This window comes from Amblyraja radiata, chromosome 24 (assembly GCF_010909765.2).
Source record: "Amblyraja radiata isolate CabotCenter1 chromosome 24, sAmbRad1.1.pri, whole genome shotgun sequence".
NCBI lineage: Eukaryota > Metazoa > Chordata > Chondrichthyes > Rajiformes > Rajidae > Amblyraja > Amblyraja radiata.
In genome coordinates this window covers 455,149-481,719 of record NC_045979.1, presented here as the reverse complement: position 1 = coordinate 481,719, position 26,571 = coordinate 455,149, and the positions used below count along the sequence as shown (strand labels likewise).

Here is a 26,571-nt window from a genome sequence, read left to right as displayed (position 1 = left end):
ATTTTAGCTTAATTTAATTTATTATTAATGTGACGCGTACTGTTTTGCAGTGAAAATGTTTCTTGTGTGCTATCCAGTCAGTGAAAAGGCTACATTACAATGAAACCGTTCACAATCTATAGATAGAGGGTAAAGGGTATCATGTTTAGTGCAATGTAAATCTGATTGGTGTTTTGCCGATTTCCCTCCAAACCTTTCCTATCCATAGAAATTTCCATTACTAGACAATAATTGTATTTTATTTGTGTCTAGGGCCTCACACACTGATCTATTACTACACCCTGAACCACAGGAGTACTCATCTACAAGAATATAGTGTCGTGGGTGTTCTGGACGGTTGTGAGATACAGTATTATGACAACAACATGGTCATTACAGTCCCAAGACAGAAATGGATGGCGGCTGCATTTGACCGGAGGTACTGGGTAACAAATACGTTGTCTGAAACCGGTTTCCATGGAATCATCAAAGGGCAAGTCGATGAATGGATGCAGAGGCAGAACGAAACAGCAAGTTAGTTCATTCATTTCAATAAATTTGGATAGTGATCAATGTAAATAAAACAAATCTCGAAGAAATACCTCGCTGTGGCAGAGATCCAGGTTTGATCCTGATCTCGAGCAAGTTTACACATTCTCCCTGTGACCACACATATTTCCTCCAGGTGCTCCAGTTTTGTCCTATATCTTGTAAATGTGCAGGTTTGTAGGTTAATTGGGCTCTGTAAATTACTCTCGTTGTAGTGCGGAGCTTGGGTGAGAATGTGGATAACATACTGTAGATGTGTAGGAATGAACTGCAGATGCTGGTTTACAGCAAAGATAGACACAAAATGCTGGAGTAACTCAGCGGGACAGGCAGCATCTCTGGATAGAAGGTATAGTTTTGGGTCGAGACCCTTCCTCAGACAGAGTTTCTTCCCTGTCTGAGGAAGGCTCTTGACTGGAAACATCACCCATACCTTCTATCCAGAGATGCTGCCTGTTCCGCTGAGTGACTTCAGAATTATGAATTGATGATCGATGGTCGGCATGGATTCTTCGGACCTAATGGCCCGTTTCCATGCTGTGTCCAACCTAATTAATAACTGCAAATGCTGGAATTGTGAAATAAAAAACAACATGTCAGTGGAGGAGGGGAGGGGAGAGAGGAGAGAAGAGGGGAGGGGGTGTGGTGTGAGGGGAGGGGAGGTGGTGGAGGGGGATAGATAGTGTGGGGGGATGGGGGAGGGGTGGTGGGAGGTGGAAGAACAAAGGAGGACCTGGTGTGTGATACTTTATAACTGTTGGTGCCCTTTATATGAAGATTCTTTGCAGAGTCAAAGTATTGTATATGAATGCGCGACGTATAAGGAATACAGTGGACGAGTTTGAGGCTCAGTTAGAAACTGCCAAGTATGATGTTGTGGGAATTACTGAGTCATGGCTGCACGAGGGCCAGGGCTGGGAACTGAATATTCAAGGGTATACCTCCTATCGAAAAGACAGACAGGTGGGCAGAGAGGGTGGGGTTGCCCTGTTGGTGAGGAATTAAATTCAGTCCCTTGCAAGGGGTGACATTGAAACCGGAGATGTGGTGTCAGTATGGATAGAACTAAGGAACTGTAAGCGTAAAAAGACCCTAATGGGACTAATCTACATGCCCCCAAACAGTAGCCTGGAAATAGGGTGTACGTTGAATCAGGAGTTAAAATTGGCATGTAGTAAAAGTAATGCTGTGGTTGTTATGGGAGATTTCAACATGCAGGTAGACTGGGAAAATCAGGTTGGTACAGGACCCCAAGAAAAGGACTTTGTAGAGTGCCTCCGTGATGGATTCTTAGAGCAGCTTGCATTGGAGCCTACCAGGGAGAAGGCAATTCTGGATTTAGTGGTATGTAATGAACCGGATTTGATAAAGGACCTCGAGGTTAATTAATCAAGCCATTAGGAGGCAGGGACCATAACATGGTCAGGTTTAATCCACAATTGGAGAGGGAGAAGAGTAGATCGGAGGTGTCAGTGTTGCAGTTGAGTAAAGGGGACTATAGGGCCATGAGGGAGAAGCTGGCCAAAGTTGACTGGAAAGATACACTAGCAGAGATGACAGTGGAACAAAAATGGCAGGTGTTTCCAGGAATAATACAGAAGGTACAGGATCAGTTCATTCCTAGGAGGAAGAAAGATTCCAAGGGGAGGAAGGGACGACCATGACTCACAAGGGATGTAAGGGACAGTATAAAAACTAAAGCGATGAAGACCAAAGTTGGACGCTTGAAGACCGAAAAAGGTGAATTTATTATGGGGAACAAGGAAATGACAGATGAGTTGAACAGGTACTTTGGATCTGTCTTCATTGAGGAGGACACAAAGAATCTTCCTGATATAGTAGTGGCCAGAGGATCTGGGGTGATAGAGGAACTGAAGGAAATCCGCATTGGGCAGGAAATGGTGTTGGATAGACTGATGGGACTGAAGGCTGATAAATCCCCAGGGGCTAATGGTCTGCATCCCAGGGTACTTAAGGGAGTAACAGGATCGGTCCGAGTCAGCATGAATTTACGAAGGGGAATTCATGCTTGATTAATCTTTGGGAATTTTTTGAAGATGTAACTAGGAAAATGGACAAGGGAGAGCTAGTGGATGTAGTGTACCTGGACTTTCAGAAAGCATTTGATAGGAGATTAGTGGGCAAAATTAGGGCACATGGTATTGGGGGTAGAGTGCTGACATGGATAGGCAAGCGGTTGGCAGACAGGAAACAAAGAGTAGGGATTAACGGGTCCCTTTCAGAATGGCAGGCAGTGACTAGTGGGGTACAGCAAGGCTCGGTGCTGGGACCGCAGCTATTTACAATATACATCAATGATTTGGATGAAGGGATTCAAAGTAACATTAGCAAAATTGCAGATGACATAAATCTGGGTGGCAGTGTGTACTGTGAGGAGGATGCTATGGGAATGCATGGTGACTTGGACAGGTTAGGGGAGTGGGCAGATGCATGGCAGATGAAGTTTAATGTGGATAAATGTGAGGTTATGCACTTTGGTAGCAAAAACAGGAAGGCAGTTTATTATCTAAATGGCGTCAAGATGGGAAAAGGGGAAGTACAATGGGATCTGGGGGTCCTTGTACATCAGTCTATGAAAGTAAGCATGCAGGTACAGCAGGCAGTGAAGAAAGTGAATGGCATGTTGGCCTTTATAACAAGAGGAGTCGAAAATAGGAGCAAAGAGGTCCTCTGCAGTTGTACAGATCCCTAATGAGATCACACCTGGAGCATTGTGTGCAGTTTTGGGCCCCTAATTTGAGGAAGGACATTCTTGCTATTGAGGAAGTGCAGCGTAGGTTTACAAGGTCATTTTCCCGGGATGGCGGGACTGTCATATGCTGAGAGAATGGAGCAGCTGGGCTTGTACACTCTGGAGTTTAGAAGGATGAGAGGACTTCTCATTGAAACATATAAGGTTGTTAAGGGTTTGGACACGCTTGAGGCAGGAAACATGTTCCCGATGTTGGGGGAGTCCAAAACCAGGGTCCACAGTTTAAGAATAAGGAGTAAGCCATTTAGAAGGGAGACGAGGAAACACTTTTTCTCACAGAGAGTGGTGAGTCTGTGGAATTCTCTTGCTCAGAGGGCAGTGGAGGCAGGTTCTCTGGATGCTTTGAAGAGAGAGCTAGACAGGGCTCTTAAAAATAGCAGAGTCAGGGGATATGGTGAGAAGGCAGGAACGGGGTACTGATTGGGGATGATCAGCCATGATCACATTGAATGGCGGTGCTGGCTCGAAGGGCCGAATGGCCTACTCCTGCACCTATTGTCTATTGTCATACCTTGGGTATTCATTATGACCACATATTCATGATTCATGATTAATTACTTATTAAAACATTGCTTTTTGTTACCTCTTTGGTTACACATTAAACAAATTATATTTAATCTTTAACTCTTGGACAGGTTAAGGTGTGTACAATACCTCAAAATATTATGCGCTGGGCATAATTTCTATCAATTTTCCATGCAATATTTATTATTATATTTTCTTGCAATATTTATTATTATTTTCAAATTACATGTGAATTAACGTGAATGACATTTATGGGATTATCGTCAGATTCATTGAACCATGTTTATCGAATCATATTGCCTTCAAAAATAAGATTTTTTATTTGCATTAATCATGGTGCTCATATTATCTGCAACATTGTTATGTTTATGAGATTTATGAGCATATTGCCGGGGCTCCAGGGTGTGAACAAGAGGGAGAGATTGGGCAAGCCAGGGCTTTATTCCATGGAGCACAGGAGGCTAAGGGTGATCATATAGGGGTGCTTAAAATCATGAGGGGAATTGATAGTGTATGCACCGAGCCTTTTACCGGGAGAAGGGGAATAAATTACCAGAGGACATGGGTTTATTGTGAGAGGGGGAAGATTTAATTGGAACCTTGGACACTGCATGGGAAAGGTTTCAGTGATACAGTATCTACCCATTGCTGGGTAAATGGGACAAGCTTAGATGGGTTATCCAGGGCTGCCAACTCTCACGCTTTGAGCGTGAGACTCACACCCTCAAGCAAACTCTCACGCCCTCACACTGATCAGAAATTTCTCACGCTCAGCGGTGAGAAATTTTGTGATCAACGAAAATGTCAAAACTCGGATAATCTGCATGGTCCGCGGGTGTTGGAGAGCCGGGGCTGCGGGAGGGATGGGAGAAGAACCAGCGGCAGGAACAGATGCGGGGAGCCGGGACTGTCGGGTGCTTGCGGCGCTGACGAGTCGCTCGCTGCAGCTCTGGCCATGGAGCATTCCGGACAGTGCAAGTCGCGGGCCGTCGGAAGCGTCGGAAGCGTTGCGCCACTGCCAAAGGGACAGACTTTCAAAGGGAGGTGGAGAGAGAGAGGGGGTAATGAGACAGGGAGACAGGGGTGGGGGGGGGGGGTGAGAGGAGAGAGAGGGGAGAGACAGAGGGGGCATGAATGGTGAGAGAGAAGAGGGAGAGGGGGGAGAGAGAGAGAGGGGGGTGAGGTGGGAGAGGGAGGGAAGAGAGAGGGGTGAGGGAAGAAAGAGGGAAGAGAGAGGGGGTGGAGAGGGAGGAGAAGGTAGGAGAGAATGGGAGAGAGAGGGGGAAGAAAGAGGGTGGTAAAAGAGAGAGGGGGAAAGAGAGAGAGATGGGGGGGCAAAGAGAAAGAGGAGAAAGAGAGAGGGGAGAGAGAGCCAGGGGGAGAGTGAGGTGGGAGGGAGAAATGGGGGAGAAAGAGAGCGAGAGATGAGAGAGAGAGAGAGGGGGAAGAGAGAGGAGAGACAGAGAGAGAGGGGAGATTGTGTAGAGAGGGAGAGATAGAGAGGGAGGGAGAAAGAGAGGGAGAGGGGGGGAGAGAGAGGGGGAAGAGAGGGAGAGAGAGAGAAGGGGAGAGAGAAGAGAGGGGGGGGGAGAGAGAGGGGGGGAGAGAGTTAGGGGAAAGAGAGAGGAGAGAGAGTTAGGGGAAAGAGAAGGGAGAGAGAGGGGAGAGGGGGGGAGAGGGGACAAGAGAGAGGGGGAGAGTGAGGTGGGAGGAAGAGAGAGAGAGGGAGGGGGAGAGAGAGGCGAAGAGAGAGTTAGGGGAAAGAGTGGGGAGAGAGAGTTAGGGGAAAGAGAAGGGAGAGAGAGGGAGGGGGGGAGAGAGGGGACGAGAGAGGGAGAGAGTGAGGTGGGAGGGAGAGAGGGGGAAGAGAGAGAGAGGGAGAGAGAGGGGAGAGAATGGGGAGAGAGGAGAGAGAGAGGGGGGTGAGAGAGGGGGAAGAGAATAGAGAGGGAAGGGGAGAGAGTGAGAGGTGTGAGACAGGGGAGAGAGGAGAGAGAGAGGGGGAGAGAGAGAGAGAGAGAGAGAGAGAGGGGGGTAGAGAGGGGGAGAGAGAGGGGAGAGAGAGAGAGGGATGAGTGTGAGGTGGGAGGGAGAGAGAGAGGGGAGAGAAAGAGAGGTGGAGAGAGAGGGGGAAGAGGGAGAGGGAGAGAGAGGGGGGAGAGGGAGAGGGAGATAGAGAGGCAGGGCTGCCAACTCCCATGCATTGAGCGTGAGAATCACGCATTTCACCAAATTCTCACGGTGATTACAAATTTCTCTCGCTCTGTTGTGAGAAATTCTGTGATCAACGAAAATTTAAAATCTGCTATCAACTGCATGGGTCGCAGGTGTTGAAAGCAGAAGCAGCGGCGGGGACAGATGCGGACGGGGAGCGGGACTGGCGAGTGTTTACCGGGCTGGCGAGTTGCTCATTGCAGCTCCTGCCATGGAGCAGCCTCAGTGCAAGAGTCCCGGGCCGTCGGAGGCGTCGAAGCATTGCGCCGCTGCCGTGAGAGTCTCTGTGCCAAATTCGCCCAGGTGACCGACATGGATCAGGCTGCGGCTCGGTGCATCCTGGAGGACAACCAGTGGCTGCTGGAAGTAAGTACCAAGCACTGGGCAGATACGGTGGAAGATAGTGGACTTCAAATTGTGGTGGTTGGTGAAAGCATCCTGCTTGCCTGCTAGATTTTCACTTACTGTAACTGCAGGAAAAATGTTCCCGATGTTGGGGGCGTTCAGAACCATGGGTCACAGTTTAAGAATAAGAATAGGACTGAGATGAGAACAAACTTTCTTCACGCAGAGAGTTGTGAATCTGCGGAATTCTCTGCCACAAGGCAGTGCAGGCCAATTGACACGTGTGGACCCTTTGTGTGGATAAAGTTACCCCTTAAAAAGTTACCTCTTAAAAATACCTCATACAAAAAACATTGAAATCATACTTCTACAGTGCACTAAAACATGATTTTAATACATCAAATTTCAAAAAGATCCTACCCTGGGAGGGGGGACACCCTTCTTCCACACCCTCTCCCCACTCAGTTGCTCCACTCCCTCACTGGGTACCCCCAAGGCCAGTGATCAGTGATTGCACAGCCTCCCCCCTTTCAAAAACGCTCCAATACAATTTAAAGCATATACATTACATTCAAGTGTAAGTTAAAAGACTCGCTACAGTATGCACCATATTGCACAATTTCAAGCTGAAAAATGCAAATGTTCCATACCAATGGGAGGGGGACCCCCTCCCCCCATTGCAGCGCCAGAGACGCGGGTTTAGATAGATTAGATTAGATATAATTTATTGCCACACAGCCAGGCTGGTGGAAATTTGGGTTGTCTGCAGCGATACAATAATAAAGAACACACAACCACAATAAAACTGTAACACAAACATCCACCACAGCATTCATCACTGTGGTGGAAGGCACAAAATTTGGCCAGTCCTCCTCCATTTCCCCCCCGTGGTCAGGACCAGAGTCCAGAGTCAGTCCAGGATCGGCTCTTCCTCACCGGAGACCGCGGCTTTAAGTTGTTGTAGGCCGCAGGCCGGCGGTCAAGATTTAATGTCCCCGCCGCAGCCAGAAGCACTGTAGACTGCAGGGCCGGCGGTCGAAGCTCCCCTCCAGGGGTGATGGTAAGTCCATGCCGGACCCGCGGTAGAAGTCGGCCGCGGGCCGGCAGTGATGGCTTCTTCTTCCCCCGGGTCCCCAACGTGAGATCCCGGGCTGTAGACGCCGCACCAGCTGGAGCTCTGCAGACCGCGGCTTCAGGCTGCGACTTCAGGCTGCCGGCTGCCCCGGGTCAGCGAAACGGAGCACTCCCCTCTAGCGAGCCCCAGCGAGGGCTCACCCGCTCCACGCCGAGAGTCCACGCTGCGCCCGCCGCTGAAGCCCCGGGCGCGTCTCCGGGAAAGGCCGCGCCGATCCTTGATGTTAGGCCACGGGGGAGGCGACCTGGAAAAACTCACCTCCCCGTGGAGGAGGCGACCGATGCGGTTTCCCCCTCACCCCCCCACACCACCCCCCACATAAAACACACAAAGAAACATTAAATACAGACTTTAAAACATACTAAAAAAATTAAAAAAGGTTGAAAAACTGACGAGCTGCATGACATGGCTGCTGCCAGAGCAGCGCCCCCTACAGAACAAGTTTGATCCTGACTACGAGTGGTGTCTGTACGGAGTTTGTACGTTCTCACCGTGACCTATGTGGGTTTTCTCCATTATCTTCGGTTTCCACCCACACTCCAAAGACGTACAGGTTTGTAGGTTAAGTGGCTCGGTATAAATGTAAATAGTGCCTAGTGCGTGTAAGATAGTGTTAATGTGCGGGGATCACTGCTTGGTGTGGACTCGGTGGGCCGAATGGCCTGTTTCTGCACTCTATCTCTAAACTAAAATAAACTAAACCAAGCTTGCACTGAGAAGTTTCCCCAAAAAGTTCAGCCATCCAATAACTTAGCCTCATAAGGTGGAAGGAGGAACTGCTTGGTCTACTGAAAAAGTACAGAGGTTTAGAGAGAGAGTTGCTATAATCACTGATGGAAACATTTCAACACACAATACTAATGACACAGGGTAGCATGGTGGCACAGCGGTAGAGCTGCTGCCTCACAGCTCCAGAGACCTGGGTTTGATCCTGACTCCGGGTGTTGTCGATACGGAGTTTGTACATTGTCCTCGTGACTGTGAGGGTTTTCTCTAGTTGTTCCAGTTTCACCCAACACTCCAAAGACTCACATGTTTGTAGGTTAATTGGCTTCGGTAAAAATTGTAGATTGTACCTCGTATGTGGGATAGTGCTGATGTACAGAGATTGCTGGGCGATGAGGGCACAGTGGACTGAAGGGCCTGTTTTCATGCTTTATCTCTAACATAAACTAAAGTAATTGTCCTTGTAACAAATATGAGCTTATTTCGCACCTGGGGCATATATCCAGGGTTTCTTTCCTTTCATCTTAATTCCAGGTTCTCTCAAAGGAAGAGCCATCCTTAATATAGGATCAGGTCGGCATTCTGCAGTGGTGTTTCTGCCGCAGGCAGAATTCTTCCAACTTCTCCAAACATATTGCTGCCTCACAGTGCCATAGACCAAGGTACAAGACTGCTGTCTGTATGGAGTTTGTACGTTTTCCCCGTGACCGCATAAGTTTTCTCAGAGATCTTGGTTTCCTCCCACACTGCAAAGACATACAGGTTTGTGGGCTAATTGGCTTTGTATAAATGTAAATTGCTCCTAGTGTGTGTGGGATAATGGGGGGTGGGGGTTGTGCGTGGGGGGCTGGGTGTGCGTGGGGGGCTGGGTGTGCGTGGGGGGCTGGGTGTGCGTGGGGGGCTGCGTGTGCGGGGGAGGGTGGGTGAGTGGTAGGGGGGTGTGTGTGGGCGGCAGGGGGTGTGGGTGGGGGGCTGTGTGTGTGGGCGGGGCGTGTGGGCAGGGGGGCTTGTGGTGGGGAGGGGCTTGTGGAGACATCGGCGACATCTCCGACTGGGCTGGGTCTCCGACTCCGGGCTGGGTCTCCGACTCTGGGCTGGGTCTCCGACTCCAGGCTGGGTCTCACACGCTGGGTTGGGCTGGGTCAGGTCTCCGACGCTGGGCTGGGCCTGCCACACTGGGCTGCTGCTTGGGAAGGGGCTGGGCTGGGTCGGATCTCTCCGAAAGACTGGTTGGAAACCTACGCCGGCCACCTTCAGCTCCTGTAAAGACGCGATGGCGCAGGAAGGGGCAGACCGTTCCGGGGAGTGACAGGGGAAGAGACTAATCTGCGCGGCGCCGACTGGCAGGAGAAGAGATCGATCTGCGCATGTGCGTTTTTAAAGATTTTGAAACCTCGCTAACTTTTACGGCATTCAACCGATCGGAAGGAAACTTGGTGCACTCGCAGCGCAGGAGAACGGTGAGTGAACTGGTGGAATATCGTAGCACTATCTCAATCCATTTTTGCACAAATAAAAAGACCGCCAAACCGGAAGATAGCAAGATGAGAGTTGTAGATATGTATAGATAGATAGATTATTAGTAAGTACAGCATATAACCCTCCATCATTATCGCCACCTCCAGCAGGATCCCATTACTAGCCACGTCCCATCTCCACCACTTTCTGCTTTGTGCAGAGACCGTTCCCAAGGAAAACACCCTGGTCAACTCGTCCCTTCACACCCAAACCACCCCCACCCCGGGTACTTTCCCCTGCAACTGCAGGAGATACAACGCCTGTCCCTTTACCTCCCCCTTCACCTTCCCCCTCTACTCCATCCAAGGCCCCAAAGTCTTTCCAGGTGAGGCAGAGGTTCACTTGCTCCACCCCCAACCTCATCTACTGTATTCACTGTTCCAGTTGTCAACTTCTCTGCATCGGCGAGACCAAGCGCAGGCTCGGCGATCATTTCACTGAACACGTCCGCTCAGTCCGTCTTAACCTACCTGATCTCCCGGTGGCTCAGCACTTCAACTTCCCCTCCGATTCCCAATATGAACTTTCTGTCCTGGGCTTCCTCCATTGTCTGAGTGAGGCCCAGTGCAAATTGGAGGAACAGCATCTCATATTTCACTTGGTTTAGTTTATAGTCCAGAGTTATGAACAATTTAGTATACCCTCCAGCAGTATGAACATTGACTTCTCTAACATTCGATAGCCCTTGCTTTCTCTCTCCATCCCCTCCCCTTCCCAGTTCTCCCACCAGTCTTACTGTCTCTGCCTATAGTCTATCTTTGTCTCTCCCTTGACATAAATCTGAGAAAGGGTGTCGACCCGAAACGTCGCACATTCCTTCTGTCCAGAGATGCTGCTTGTCCTGCAGCATTTTGTGTCTACCTTCGGTTTTAACCAAGAGAATAGACAATGGGTGCAGGAGTAGGCCATTTGGCCTTTCGAGCTAGCACCGCCATTCAATGTGATCATGGCTGATCATCCACAATCAGTACCCCGTTCCTGCCTTCTCCGCATATCCCCTGACTCCACTATCTTTAAAAGCCCTATCTAGCTCTCTCTTGAAAGTATCCAGAGAACTGGCCTCCACTGCCCTTTGAGGCAGAGAATTCCACAGACACCACTCTCTGTGAGAAAAAGTGCTTCCTCGTCTCCGTTCTAAATGGCTTACTCCTTGGAGAATAGTAAGATCAGTGTGGAGAATACGAACATGCAGGGGCTCTTTGAAGGTAAGCAAGAAGGAAATGATGGGTCACTCGATGAGCATTAAGGTGGACAAATCCCAGGACGGAGGGATGTAGTAGATAATAATAATAATAATAATAATAATAATAATAATAATAATAATAATAATAATAATAATAATAATAATAATAATAATAATAATAATAATAAAAATAATAATAATAATAATAATAATAATAATTGTTGAAAACATTAGTGAGGCAGTGGTGCTGGTTTACAACCGGCATGGTGAAGGACACATCACTCCTCTGTCCTCCATGCAGCTGGCAAGCTCCTCTTATCTATACACATGCGTCTTCCATCAAGCATCATCTTGATTGGCCGTCCTGGGTCAAGTCTTCCATGGGTGGGTTCCCACAGCACAACCTTTTTTGCTGCCATTTCAAGGTGGCGGAACCACATCATCCTTCTCAACGTGATCTTCTCGGTCAGAGGTGGAGTCTCGCCATAGAGCCGGGCGTTGGTGATGTGGTTTTAATGTTTTATGTAAAGCACTTTGAATTACCTTGTTGAAAGGTGCTATACAAATAAACTTGCCTTGCCTTGCCTTGCCTTGCCTTGCCTCCAACTGTCAATTTGAGCTTTTCTGAGGATTGGGGTGTAGGTACCATCGAGAGACTTGGACAGTGCTGGAGTGAGAGTCCATGCCTCACACCCGTACAATAATATGGTCTCTACAGTGGCACAAAGGTCAAATATTCAGGCTGTAGTTCAGTGACAAGTAGAGTTCTGCAGGGACCTGTGCTGTGACCCTTGCTACTTGTGACATATATAAATGACTTGGACCCTGGTGATCAGAAATTACCCAGTCATAACAATTAATCAAATAATGATTTTGTTTTTCTTTCAGATTATCACTACGTTCAAGGTCAGTTTGGTTGTCAGGTGAACGATCACAGTCCCAATGTAGGGATATTGAAGTTGGCTTTTGATGGAAGATATGCATTTAGTTTTGACAAGGACAAACTAAAGTGGACGGTGCATGATCCAATAGCTGAACCCTTCAAAGAGAAATGGGACAAGAATGAAAAAATGAACCGTTATTTCAAGAGCTTGTTAGAACATGACTGTGTGGATCTATGGAATACATACTATGCAATTGGAAAGACATACCTGACCAGAAAAGGTGAGTTCTGAAAAAGTGTTGTTTTGTGATGGTAGGCAATGAGTAATATTTCACTCTGAGGCAATGAGTAATATTATCTCTGACCCAATCATTTTAATTTTAATTTTAATTTTTTTATTTTATTAGAAGTAAGTACAGTCATATGGCACCAAAGTGCCTAATATATATTTTCATAATACATTTTATGTACAACTTCTTTTTTTTTGTTACATTGAAAAAAGATTAGAATAAGAAAAATAAGTTAGATAGTAAAGGATAGAAAGATGTGAAATATATAGTGTGTGAAGAAAGAAAACGAGTAAATGAAGAAAGTTGAGAAAGAGAAAATAGAAAAAAGAAAATTTAATTTAAAAAAAGGAGATCATTATTTATAATCTTGACCAACCCTCATCCAGTCCTGAAACAGTTATTTTTTACAATTGTGCTGCACCATATGATTCCAAAAAAACGACGAATGGAGACCAACTCGTTATGAATTGGTCTGATTTATCCATTAGGAGGAATAGCATTTCCTCAAGATGAGCGGTGTCCAACATACTTGCAATCCACATTTTAAGCGTTGGTATTGATGTACCCTTCCAAAATTTAAGTATTAATTTTTTTGCTATTATTAAACCATAGTTAAAGAATAGGTTTTGAGATGTGTTCAATTTATTCCCATCTTCCATTACGCCAAATATAATCATTTCAGTATTAGGTTCCATTCTTGTCTTGAATAATTTTGTAAATATTTCAAAAATATAATTCCAAAATCTATAAGGTTTTATGCAGGAAACTAAGGAGTGGGTTATAGTTGCATTTTGGGCTAGACATTTATCACAAGTGGCGGATATATTTGGATAAAATTTGTTCAATCTTGTTTTTGAATAATATAATTTATGTTCAATTTTTAATTGAACATTTGTGAATATATATCAAGTATTTTTCCCATGTAACCTTCGTGATTTTTATCATTAGTTCCCGTTCCCACTCTTCTCTAAGTACCTCTGTCGATGGTAGGTCTATATTTAGAATACTATTATATAAATATGATATTAATTTTTGTGAGTCAGCTTCAATATTCATTGATTCTTCCAATACTTCAGAGGTTATTTTGAATATACTTGTATATATTTTTGCATGAAATCACAAATCTGAAGATATTTAAAATATTGGTTGTTTTTCAATTTAAATTTTAATTGTAATTGTTGGAATGATAGTAGGTTTCCCATTTCGTACATATCCCCGATCCTTCTAATTCCGAGACTTTCCCATTGGTTATATGTCTTATCAATAAGAGATGGTTTAAATAAAGGGTTATTCGCTATTGGCATTAACAGTGATAGATTTCTTAATTTTAAAGATAATTTTATTTGTTTCCAAATTCTTATTGTACCATATATAATTGGGTTCTTCTTATATATTGTATTATTCAGTTTTTTGGGGGAGAAGAGGGTCGTTCCTATATTACAAGGATGGCAATCCTCCTTCTCCATTTTTATCCATTCTGTCTGTTGGGTAGAACTATCCAACCAATAAATCATATTCTTAATATGCACTGCCCAGTAATAATACATAAAATTCGGAAGTGAAAGTCCCCCGACCTCTTTTGGTTTACATAAGTGTTTTTTTGTGATTCTATGTGATCTATAGTCCCAAATATAATTAGTAATATTAGAGTCTAATTTAAAAAATATATATTTTGGTATATATACCGGTATAGACTGAAATAGGTATAGTAATTGTGGTAGGAAGATCATTTTTATTGCATTTATTCTACCTAATAATGATAAGGGAAGTGTTTTCCAAAATTTAATCAGCGTATTAAGTTTATTTAATAAAGGTATGAAATTAGCGTTGAATAATGCTTTATATTTTCTAGTAATCTGAATACCCAAATATTTAAATTTTTCTGTTGCGATTACTTTCAGCCAGGGGTTCTATCATAAGGGCAAATAGCAGGGGTGATAATGCACATCCCTGCCTATTACCCCTTGATAGTTGAAATTTTTGAGATAACATGTTATTAGTTAAAATTCTTGCCATCGGTTTATCATATAATAATTTTACCCATGTTATAAAATTTTCTCCCATATTAAATTTTTGTAGTACTTTATATAAGTATTGCCACTCTACCTGATCAAATGCTTTCTCTGCATCTGCATCAAAAATATCTTCTTCCTCTACTTTATGCGAGTACATTATATTAAACAGGCGTCTCAGATTATTAAATGAGTATCTTTTGGGTATAAACCCCGTTTGATCAGGGTTTATCAATTTACTAATATATTTGCTTAAAATCTTTGCTAAAATTTTCTGATCTGTATTTAAAAGTGATATAGCTCTGTATGAGCCCGGATCTTCTAAATCTTTATCTTTTTTTGGAATAAGCGTAATAGTTGATTCTGTTAGTGTTTCAGGTAGTTTGTTTTCTTTAAAAGCATGGGAGTATAAATTAAATAAATAAGGGGTCGTTATCTCATAAACAAATTTATAAAATTCATTATTAAAACCATCTGGTCCCGGTGTCTTACCATTTTTCAGCGATTTTATTGTTTCACCTATTTCTTTGATTGTAATTTGAGCTCCTAGTTCCTCTTGTTCCAAAAGGTCCAGTATTGGAAGATTACAGTTATCTAGAAAATGTTTTATTTTACTATCTTCTATTTTAATTTTAGATGTTTATAAGTTTTGGTAAAATTGAGCAAATCTATTATTAATATCTTTAGGTAGTATTAGTAATTCACCTTTCTCTGATTTAATTTTGGTTATAGTATTTTCCTTTTCTTGTTTTTTCAATTGGCGAGCTAAAAGCTTATGTGGTTTGTCACCAAACTCAAAATGTTCCTGTTTTGTAATTTGGAATAGTCTTATTACTCTTGCCGATAAAATTCGATTAAGTTTAAATTTCAGTAACATTATCTTATTGTGTTTATCTGTTGTGGAATCTTTGGCATTATCTAACTCTATCTCCCTGATTTCTTGTTCTAACAACATTTGTTCTGTCTTATTCTTTTTATTTTGAAAACTTTGATATGAAATTATAATTCCTCTCATAAATGCCTTAAAAGTTTCCCATAATAAAGAAGGCAAAGTACCTGGTATATCATTTGTATCGAAAAAAAGTTTAATTTGTTGTTTTAAATACTGATAGCCTTGCATGTCATTTAAAATATGTGTATTAAACCTCCAAACATTTTTTTTACCCAGCATTCCCTCAAATTTTACTGAAAATGTCAACGGAGAGTGATCTGAGATACTACTAATGTGGTATGTTGGGTTGTTTGTATATGGCACTAATTTCATATCCACTAAAAAATAATCAATTCTTGAATAAGTTTTATGTACCGAAGAGTAAAACGAGTATTCCCTTCCAACTGGATTAGCAGATCTCCATACATCTATTATATTAGTATTTTTTATATATGTATTTAGAAGTTCGCTAGTCTTAGATTTTAAATTACTCTTCTTTTGTTTTGCTGATTTATCTAGATATGAATCTAAAACACAGTTAAAGTCTCCCCCTATTATCACATTTTGGTAATTAAACTCTGATATTATGTCTAATTTTATCAAAAAATTGGGGGTTATCAAAATTCGGAGCATAAATATTTATCAAAGTTAGTGGGGTTGCATAAATTTCTCCCGAAACTATAATATACCTTCCCTCTTTATCTGATATAGTATTATTTAATTTAAAAGGAATACCTTTTCTAATAAGAATAGCCGTACCCCTAGATTTAGAAGTAAATGAGGAGTAGTATGTTTGGCCTATCCAATTCGCCTTTAATCTCATTTGTGTTTGTTGTTTCATGTGTGTTTCCTGCAAAAACATTATGTCGCTTTTCAACGATTTTAGTTGGCAAAGATTTTACCCCTCTTAATTGGTTCGTTGGCACCCCTTATATTCCAACTACAAAATGTAATTCCTCCATTCTTTATTTGTCTATCGTCTTGCATTGTAAATCAAGGTAATATTCCTGAATCATATGGTGCAACCAAATACCTCAGAATTTTGGGAGTTGGGAATTTTAGGAGTCATCCCGGGTTATTAGATTTATATTGCATCTCCTTCTTGTAAAGTGCCTTAGAAAAAGAAAGAAAGAATGTGATATACAATTACTTTAAAAAAAAAAAAACAGATAAAAATCTTGATTGTGCTTAAAAAAAAAGGTGCTATTAAGGTATCTAAGGAAAGATACCTTAAGGACGAATAGCCATCAATGATGGCAAAAAATGTATAGACCTCCGTGATGTTGTTATACATTGAGCTCCTCCCCCTTGGTGAAGCCTCATAAAAAGTTACATACCGTTTCATATTTTGTTTTTTCTTCTATGAGTTTATCAAACCAGCGCCAGTGAAAGCCGAGAGAAAACAAATAAAAAAATAATCAGGAAGAGACACAAGGAGTAAAAAAAAACAAATATAGAACACAACATATACACGATTATATAAGTATATATGTCCTTCCAATTTATCCAATCTTAATCTAATCTAAACTTTCCCATATATATCCACCCAGGATTCTTACATAATATCCCATTCTATAACTACCATACAAGCGTACCAATCATACAAGCAGGTACCAAAGGGTTAACTACCGTACAAGCAGGTGCCAAGGGGTTAAACTTTGAGCTTTTCATCCAAGGTTGAATATAACCAAGCTCTCTGAATAACACATTCCAGCGAGATAAGCTTTATAATTGTCTGGGTAGCTCGGCCATTTTAATCAGTTCAAAACTCTGTAAAAAGTTCAATCTTCTTCCTTGTCGGCAGCTTGCCTCGGTGTTTTCTTAACGATATCTTCTGCATACTTTAAAGCTTTTCCGGGATCTGCAAATGAGCATTCAACGCCGTTATAAGATACCTACATTTTTCCGGGAAAGTAAATTCCATATCTTACTCCCGGGACATCCCTCAAAGTGTGTCTTGCCGGTGTAAACAATCTCATTTTCTGGACTACCTCGGGAGAGTAATCGCGAAATAGTCGCACATTATCCCCACGGTATGTCAGCTTCTTCCCATGAGTGATCTTTTTCAATATAAATTCCACTGAAGAGATGTCACGGAATTTGACAATTATCTGTCTTGAATAATTTGTTCCTCTTGCAACATACCCAACTCGGTGAGCGACGTCTATTCTTGGTTCTTCCGACAGTTCAAAGACATCTTTGAGTAAATCAGTAACGAAAGTACATGCTTGAGATTCATGTCCCTCTCGTCCTTCCTCTACTCCGAGAATCCTCAGGTATATCTTCGAGCTCTTGCTTCCAGGTCCAGACATTTATCAGTCATTCTTCCAAGTTTTTCCTCTTCAGTTTTCTGTGATTGTTTCAAACTCTTTATTTCCGAGACAATCTCTTTTATCTCATTCTCCATCTCTTCCATTATCTCATCCAGCTTTCCGATATCATCCTTTACACCTTTAAATGTCTTGTTGTAATCATTTTCAATTCTGACACACTCTGATTTTAATCTCTTATCAAATTCCTTATACTGCTTTTTCAGTTCTTTTAACTCACTGCAAGTATTATCAATTTTTTGAGAAATTCTCTCCATGCTAGTCTCTATACTCTGCTTGTTACTCTCCATAGGAGACTCCATACTTTGCATCTTCTCCAGTGTAATGTTGATTGTAGCAGTCATACCTAAAAGCATTTGCTTTACCTCCTTCTCCTTCTCCTTCTTGTCTCCTTTTGTTGCCATTTCAAGCAGAGACCCTTGGCTGTAAAATTCTTCTTCTTCTGAACCTTCTTCTGTTGTTTGCAGGATATCCAATACTTTCTCCAGCTGAAGGCTGATAGTGTTTTTCTCTGGCGCCCTTGAACGATTATCTCTGCTATTTAAACTCCCGATTTCACCATTAATCTCCCCGATTTTCACGTCACCTTCTGATTATATCACCCTTACACAACACCAGGCGACTCCGGTGAGTTTTTTAAAAATCGGTGCTGACTTAAAACGGCCTTTTACAATTTTTTACGGGGGAGAAGCTCAATGCCGCGCCTTAATACTCCATGACGCCACCGGAAGTCATCTCTGACCCAATCATGACAGAGTGGAAGGTAATTCGGCCCATTGGGTCGATGCTAATATTCAATGAAATGTCGACAAACTGCTCCACAGCTCTCTCACAACTTGCACTCTGCTCCCTCGGATTCTCCTTTCATTCAGCTCCACTACGGATAATTTGCAATGTCCAACTAATTCACTGGCACGTCTTTGGTATATGGGACGAAACTGGAGCACATGGAGGAAGCCAACTGAGCCATAAGGTCACTAGTGATGGGTGCAGTATTAGAACATTCGGCCCATCAAGTCTACTTCACCATTCAATCATGGCTGATCTATCTCTCCCTCCTAACCCCATTCTCTTGCCTTCTCCCCATAACCCCTGACGTGCATACAAATCAAGAATCTTTCTATGCCTTAGAAATATCCATTGACAGACTCCAAAGCCTTCTGTGGCAAATAATTCCACAGATTCACCACCCTCAAACAAAATTAATTCCTCTTTAACTCCTTCCTCAAGGATTGTCCTTTAATATTGAGACTGGGACGTCTAGCCGTAGACTCTCCCACCATTGGAAACATCCTCTCCACATCCACTCTATCCAAACTTTTTCACTATTTGGTATGATTCAATGAGGTCCACCCTAATTCTTCTAAACTCCAGCGAGTTTACTCAGAACTGCTGTAGATTTGGGAGCAACAGCAGCAGGAGTTTAGCAAGAGATACGACTGATTGGCTCTATCCCAAGTGGGAGGAGAGAAGTGAGTCAGTGCTGGGAAAACAGTTGAAAACTGAGGAATTTGGTTTGTAAATTGGTAAATCAGGCAATTTATCAGTCAATTTAAGCAAGACTGCTCTTAGCGAGCGGCAGTGAGTGAGCGGCCTTGTGAGGGAAGTGCCCTGTGAGGGAAGTGCCCTGTGAGCCTTTGGCTCGAGAGTCTTCGGAGAGGAGACGAAAGAAGGAGATGTCAGGCAAGCTGATTCAGTGCGATGATTGCAGTATGTGGGAGGTCAAGGACACCGCTGGTGCCTCTGGCTGCTACAAATGCGAGAAGTGCATCCAGGTAGAGCTCCTGAAGGGCCGTGTTGGGGAACTTGAGAAGCAAGTGGATGACCTCCGGTTCGTCCGAGAAACGGAGTCGTTCCTCGACAAGTCCTACAGTACGATTGTTACACCTAAGGTACTGGAAGAGAGAAGGTGGGAGACAGTGAGAACGGGAATGAAGCATGGAATGCCAATGTCCCCGGGTGTTGTACCTCTTGTGAACAGGTTCACCCACTTAGAAGCTGTCGGGACAGAAGAGATGTTTACACTGGGCGACGGACTGGCTTGTGATGCGAATAGGGCTGTTGAGCCAAAACCAAAAAGGCCTAAGGCAGGCAACGCCATTGTAGTGGGAGACTCCATTGTGAGAGGTATGGACAGGGGTTTCTGCGGCAACAGACGGGATGCGAGGATGGTGTGCTGCCTTCCTGGTGCCAGGATCCAGGATGTCACGGACAGGGTGCAGAAAATCCTCAAGGGCGAAGGTGAACATCCGGAAGTGGTAGTGCATGTCGGCACAAACGATGTCGGAAAGAAGGGGATGAATATTCTGCAGCGTGACTTTAGAGAGCTCGGAAAAATGCTGAAAAGCAGGACCTCCAGGGTTGTTATCTCCGGTTTGCTTCCAGTTCCTCGTGCTGGCGAGAGCAGGAACAGGGAGATACGGGACCTGAACGTGTGGCTGAGGAACTGGTGCACGGGGCAGGGATTTAGATTCTTAGATCACTGGGATCTGTTTTGGGGTAAGGGGGAACTGTACAAAAGGGACGGATTGCATCTTAACAGGTGTGGGACCAGCATTCTGGCAGGCAGGTTTGCCACTGCTACACGGGTGGTTTTAAACTGAATAAGGGGGGTGGGGTGTCGAATGGGATAGTGGAGGATGGAGTTAAAGGGAAAGGGTTTCTTAAATGTGTGAGCGTAGAGACAGAGGGGTGTAAAATGAGGGTAGAAGCAATAGGTAGCAAGGTGAAAAGTAAAAGTGGCAGGCCGGAAAATCCAGGGCAAAAATCAAAAAGGGCCACTTTTCAACATAATTGTATAAGGGGTAAGAGTGTTGTAAAAACAAGCCTGAAGGCTTTGTGTCTCAATGCAAGGAGCATTCGTAATAAGGTGGATGAGTTGAATGTGCAGATAGCTATTAATGACTATGATATAGTTGGGATCATGGAGACATGGCTCCAGGGTGACCAAGGCTGGGAGCTGAACATCCAGGGATATTCAATATTCAGGAGGGATAGAGAGAAAGGAAAAGGAGGTGGGGTAGCGTTGCTGATTAGAGAGGAGATTAACGCAATGGAAAGGAAGGACATTAGTTTGGAGGATGTGGAATCGGTATGGGTAGAGCTGCGAAACACTAAGGGGCAGAAAACGCTGGTGGGTGTTGTGTACAGGTCACCTAACAGTAGTAGTGAAGTTGGAGATGGTATCAAACAGGAAATTAGAAATGCGTGCGACAAAGGCAAAACCGTTATAATGGGTGACTTCAATCTACATATAGATTGGGTGAATCAAATTGGCAGGGGTGCTGAGGAAGAGGATTTCTTGGAATGTATGCGGGATAGTTATCTAAATCAACATGTAGAGGAACCAACGAGAGAGCAGGCTATTTTAGACTGGGTATTGAGTAATGAGGAAGGGTTAGTTAGCAGTTTTGTTGTACGTGCCCTCTTGGGCAAGAGTGACCATAATATGGTTGAGTTCTTCATTAGGATGGAGAGTGACATTGTTAATTCAGAAACAATGGTTCTGAACTTAAAGAAAGGTAACTTTGAGGGTATGAGGCGTGAATTGGCCAAGATTGACTGGCAATTAATTCTAAAAGGGTTGACGGTGGATATGCAATGGAAGACATTTAAAGACTGCATGGATGAACTACAAAAATTGTTCATCCCAGTTTGGCAAAAGAATAAATCAGGGAAGGTAGTGCATCCGTGGATAACAAGGGAAATCAGGGATAGTATCAAAGCGAAGGATGATGCGTACAAATTAGCCAGAAAAAGCAGCATACCGGAGGACTGGGAGAAATTCAGAGACCAGCAGAGGAGGACGAAGGGCTTAATTAAGAAAGGAAAAATAGATTATGAAAGAAAACTGGCAGGGAACATAAAAACTGACTGCAAAAGTTTTTATAGATATGTGAAAAGAAAGAGATTAGTTAAAACAAATGTAGGTCCCTTGCAGTCAGAAACAGGTGAGTTGATCATGGGGAGCAAGGATATGGCGGACCAATTGAATAACTACTTTGGTTCCGTCTTCACTAAGGAAGACATAAATAATCTGCCGGAAATAGCAGGGGACCGCGGGTCAAAGGAGTTGGAGGAATTGAGTGAAATCCAGGTTAGCCGGGAAGTGGTGTTGGGTAAATTGAATGGATTAAAGGCCGATAAATCCCCAGGGCCAGATAGGCTGCATCCCAGAGTACTTAAGGAAGTAGCTCCAGAAATAGTGGATGCATTAGTAATAATCTTTCAAAACTCTTTAGATTCTGGAGTAGTTCCTGAGGATTGGCGGGTAGCAAACGTAACCCCACTTTTTAAGAAGGGAGGGAGAGAGAAAACGGGGAATTACAGACCAGTTAGTCTAACATCGGTAGTGGGGAAACTGCTAGAGTCAGTTATTAAAGATGGGATAGCAGCACATTTGGAAAGTGGTGAAATCATTGGACAAAGTCAGCATGGATTTACAAAAGGTAAATCATGTCTGACGAATCTTATAGAATTTTTCGAGGATGTAACTAGTAGCGTGGATAGGGGAGAACCAGTGGATGTGGTGTATCTGGACTTCCAGAAGGCTTTCGACAAGGTCCCACATAAGAGATTAGTATACAAACCTAAAGCACACGGCATTGGAGGTTCAGTATTGATGTGGACAGAGAACTGGCTGGCAAACAGGAAGCAAAGAGTAGGAGTAAACGGGTCCTTTTCACAATGGCAGGCAGTGACTAGTGGGGTACCGCAAGGCTCAGTGCTGGGACCCCAGCTATTTACAATATATATTAATGATCTGGATGAGGGAATTGAAGGCAATATCTCCAAGTTTGCGGATGACACTAAGCTGGGGGGCAGTGTTAGCTGTGAGGAGGATGCTAGGAGACTGCAAGGTGACTTGGATAGGCTGGGTGAGTGGGCAAATGTTTGGCAGATGCAGTATAATGTGGATAAATGTGAGGTTATCCATTTTGGTGGCAAAAACAGGGAAGCAGACTATTATCTAAATGGTGGCCGACTAGGAAAAGGGGAGATGCAGCGAGACCTGGGTGTCATGGTACACCAGTCATTGAAAGTGGGCATGCAGGTGCAGCAGGCAGTGAAGAAAGCGAATGGTATGTTAGCTTTCATAGCAAAAGGATTTGAGTATAGGAGCAGGGAGGTTCTACTGCAGTTGTACAGGGTCTTGGTGAGACCACACCTGGAGTATTGCGTACAGTTTTGGTCTCCAAATCTGAGGAAGGACATTATTGCCATAGAGGGAGTGCAGAGAAGGTTCACCAGACTGATTCCTGGGATGTCAGGACTGTCTTATGAAGAAAGACTGGATAGACTTGGTTTATACTCTCTAGAATTTAGGAGATTGAGAGGGGATCTTATAGAAACTTACAAAATTCTTAAGGGGTTGGACAGGCTAGATGCAGGAAGATTGCTCCCGATGTTTTGGGAAGTCCAAGACAAGGGGTCACAGCTTAAGGATAAGGGGGAAATCCTTTAAAACCGAGATGAGAAGAACTTTTTTCACACAGAAAGTGGTGAATCTCTGGAACTCTCTGCCACAGAGGGTAGTTGAGGCCAGTTCATTGGCTATATTTAAGAGGGAGTTAGATGTGGCCCTTGTGGCTAAGGGGATCAGAGGGTATGGAGAGAAGGCAGGTACGGGATACTGAGTTGGATGATCAGCCATGATCATATTGAATGGCGGTGCAGGCTCGAAGGGCCGAATGGCCTAATGCACCTAATTTCTATGTTTCTATGTTTCTATGAGTACATGTCCACTGCCAGCAAATGCTCATCATATGTTAACCCACTCATTCCTGGGATCATTCTTGTACACTTCCTCTGGACCCTCTCCAGGGCCAGCACATCCTTCCTCAGATATGGTGCCCACAATTGCTCACAATGCTCCAAATGTGGCTTGACCGGCACCTCAGCATTACATCCCTGTCTGACAGGGAGAAAGTGTCATTGATGTCTTTCATATTAGTTAACCATGGATTTACTTGACCAGAGTTGACAGCCCCTAATGGGATTGCATGTCTATCACACAACTCTATAGAGCACTGCGTTAAGCTTCGAAGGGCAACATTTACACGAGATGTGCGCGTCAAGTGTTTTTTTGCACACAGTGTGCTTGATACTTAGAATGTGCTACCAGGAGTGGTGGTAGAGAGGGACATGATACTGGTGCTTAAGAAAGTTTTGGACAGGCTTGTGGATATGCAGCGAATACAATGATATGGACCACATGCAGGCTGTGGAGATTAGTTTTGGTTTAGTTTAGAGATAGAATATGGAAGCAGGACCTTTGGGCCACTGAGTCTGGACTGACCAGCAATTGCCCATTCACTATTTCTGTCCTACAAGCTAGGGACAATTTACAGAAGCCAATTAACCTGCATGTCTTTTGTATTTGGGAGGAAATCGGAGCCCCCAGAAAAACCCACAGAGTGACAGAGAGAACGTACAAACTCCGTCCAGACAGCACTCTAGTCAGGATCGAACCCGGGTCTCTAATGCTGTTAGACAGCCACTCTTTCACTGTGCCAATGTGTTGCCTTAGTTTAACCTGGCTGAAAGTCCTGTTCTTGTGCTGTACTGTTCTATGTTCTATATATTCTCATTGGACCGGGCAGGGATACGTTTTTCCACTCCTCCAGCCTCCATGTTGAGTACTTCCTCCCAGTTTAAATCTGATTCAATTAGTCAATCCATTTCTCCCTCCCCTCCTGCTCTGCTCCCCATTCTATATTTTGAACTAGTCATTCCCTTTTCACTCCCTGGTCTGTCTACTATCCCCATAACTTTCCTCTACTTTCCTGTCTTGGTGCATGCAACATCTATCCATTTACCTCTTCCCTTCCCACTGTCCATAAACCCAGGTAGTTCTTCAAAGCGAAACAGCGTGAAACACTTGCACTTCCAGTCAAAACTACAGCACTTGGTTTTCATGACGTAATCTTCCACATTGCATCAATGAAACAAAGTGAGTGGCTGCTTTCTGGAGAACCTGCATTCAATCCATGGGAATTTCTAAAATTCCTAATTCCTGCCACTTTAATTCTCCATTCGACACCCACCATGATCCATCCATCTGTATCTCTTACACTATGATAACAAGGGTGAAAGTAACCTTGAGGACCAACAAATCAGCTTCTGTCTGGACATGTTGCAGCCTTTCAAACGCAATTTCACATTCAACAAGTTGCATTCCCTGTCGATAAAAGAACTGGTCATTTCAAGTGTTAAGTTGAAGTCAGAAAGAACAGATGCAAGAAGTATGAAGCAGGATCCCAAGTTGAAACATTACGTAACCATGTCTTCCAGATGCTGCCAAAGCCACTGAGTTACACCTGCATGTTTTTGTGTTTTAAAAAAAATTACAGTTAAGTTATCCACCTGCAAAATCATGACAGCCTGACATACATGAGTACTGCAGTATGTGCTGCATTTTATATAACTGTTTAGTTTCATGCATGCAGAGATGCAGTGAAATGGTTTGGATGGAACAGCAGATGCTGGACATCCCATCCCTTCTCTCCAGAGATGCTGCCCGTCCCACTGTGTTACTTCAGCTTTTTGTGTCTATCTGCAGTGAAATGGTTGTTCTGCATTCTCTCCAGTCGTCACACTGTACATAAGTACAATACATCCTCTTCTGGAACAGCTCGCAGAGATCCACCATATTCCAGGACTGTCTTGCAGCTTAAAAGTCTCTGAAAAGTCTGATTTTGCCCCAAGGAAATACCCAATTTCTCATGTTCAGGCCCAGCTAGTTTCTGCTGTGAGGTTCTACAAGGTTCCATCCTTGGCCCCATTCTCTTTTCCCAGTATATGCTCCCCTTAGGCCAAGTCATTGAAAGGCACGGCATTTCCTTCCATTGCTATACAGACGATACACAACTCTATCTCCCCCTGAAGCCCAAAAACCAATCAAATCTGCTTAACCTTACCCGCTGCCTCGAGGATAAAAAGTGCTGGGTGGCCCAGAACTTCCTCCAAATAAATGAGAGTAAGTCTGAGGTCATACTTCTCGGCCCCTCGGACTCAATCAAAATGATAGCAGGCAGCCTTGGAAGCCTCACCCCACTACTCTAACCTCATGTCAAAAACCTTGGCGTGATATTTGACTCGGCATTGAAATTTGACAAACAAGTCAATGCCGTGGTAAAAGCTAGCTTCTTGCAGCTTCGGACGATAGCTAAAATAAAACAATTCCTCCACTTTGATGACCTCGAAAAGATCATCCACACATTTATCTCCTCCTGCCTAGATTACTGCAACTCTCTTTACCCTGGCATCAGCCCATCTTCCCTGTCCCGCCTGCGACTGGTCTAAAACGCCGCAGCGAGACTCCTGACGGGCATCTGAAAAAGGGACCACATCACCCCGATCCTGGCCTCTCTCCACTGGCTCCCTGTGCAGTTCCGTATACATTTCAAGACCCTCGTCTATATCTACAAAGCCCTCAATGGGCTTGCCCCTCCTACATTAAAAGTCTTCTCCCCCACCACTCCACCTCCAGGTCCCTCAGATCGGCCAACTTGGGACTGCTGAATATACAATACAATACAATACAATACCGTTTATTTGTCATTTGAACCTCACATGAAGTTCAAACGAAATTTGGTTTCTGCAGCCATACAAGAAAAGAACCAAGACACACACCAACACAATTTACACAAACATCCATCACAGTGAATCTCCTCCTCACTGTGATGGAAGGCAAAGTCTTGTCTCTCTCCTGCTCTCCATTCCTCTCCCGAAGTCAAAGTCAAAGCCTCCAGCGGGCGCTAGCAAGTCCGCAACCATTTAAAGCCGCGTCAGGCGATGTAACGCCCTGCCCCGGGTCTAGGCATAAGCTTAGGGGCGACCGCGCCTTTGCGGTTGCAGCTCCTAGACTGTGGAACAGCATCCCCCTTCCCATCAGAACTGCCCCCTCCATCGACTCCTTTAAGTCAAGAGTAAAAACTTATCTATACTCCCAAGCCTTTCCTGACGTCCACGGGGCGAGGGCTATATGTATATATAACCATATAACCATATAACAATTACAGCACGGAAACAGGCCATCTCGGCCCTACAAGTCCGTGCCGAACAATTTTTTTCCCTTAGTCCCACCTGCCTGCACTCATACCATAACCCTCCATTCCCTTCTCATCCATATGCCTATCCAATTTATTCTTAAATGATACCAACGATCCTGCCGCCA

General features: G+C 44.0%; 1 protein-coding gene across 1 annotated transcript in view; it reads left to right on the top strand.

Moving 5' to 3' along the window:
* The window catches only part of LOC116986669 (class I histocompatibility antigen, F10 alpha chain-like), a 78,799-nt gene that overhangs the window by 31,738 nt on the left and 20,490 nt on the right, over positions 1–26,571 (top strand). Inside the window, exons 2-3 of the mRNA XM_033042242.1 lie at positions 253–513; positions 11,836–12,111. Of these exons, the coding sequence (XP_032898133.1) occupies positions 253–513; positions 11,836–12,111 (537 nt within the window). The remainder of the gene's footprint in view (positions 1–252; positions 514–11,835; positions 12,112–26,571) is intronic.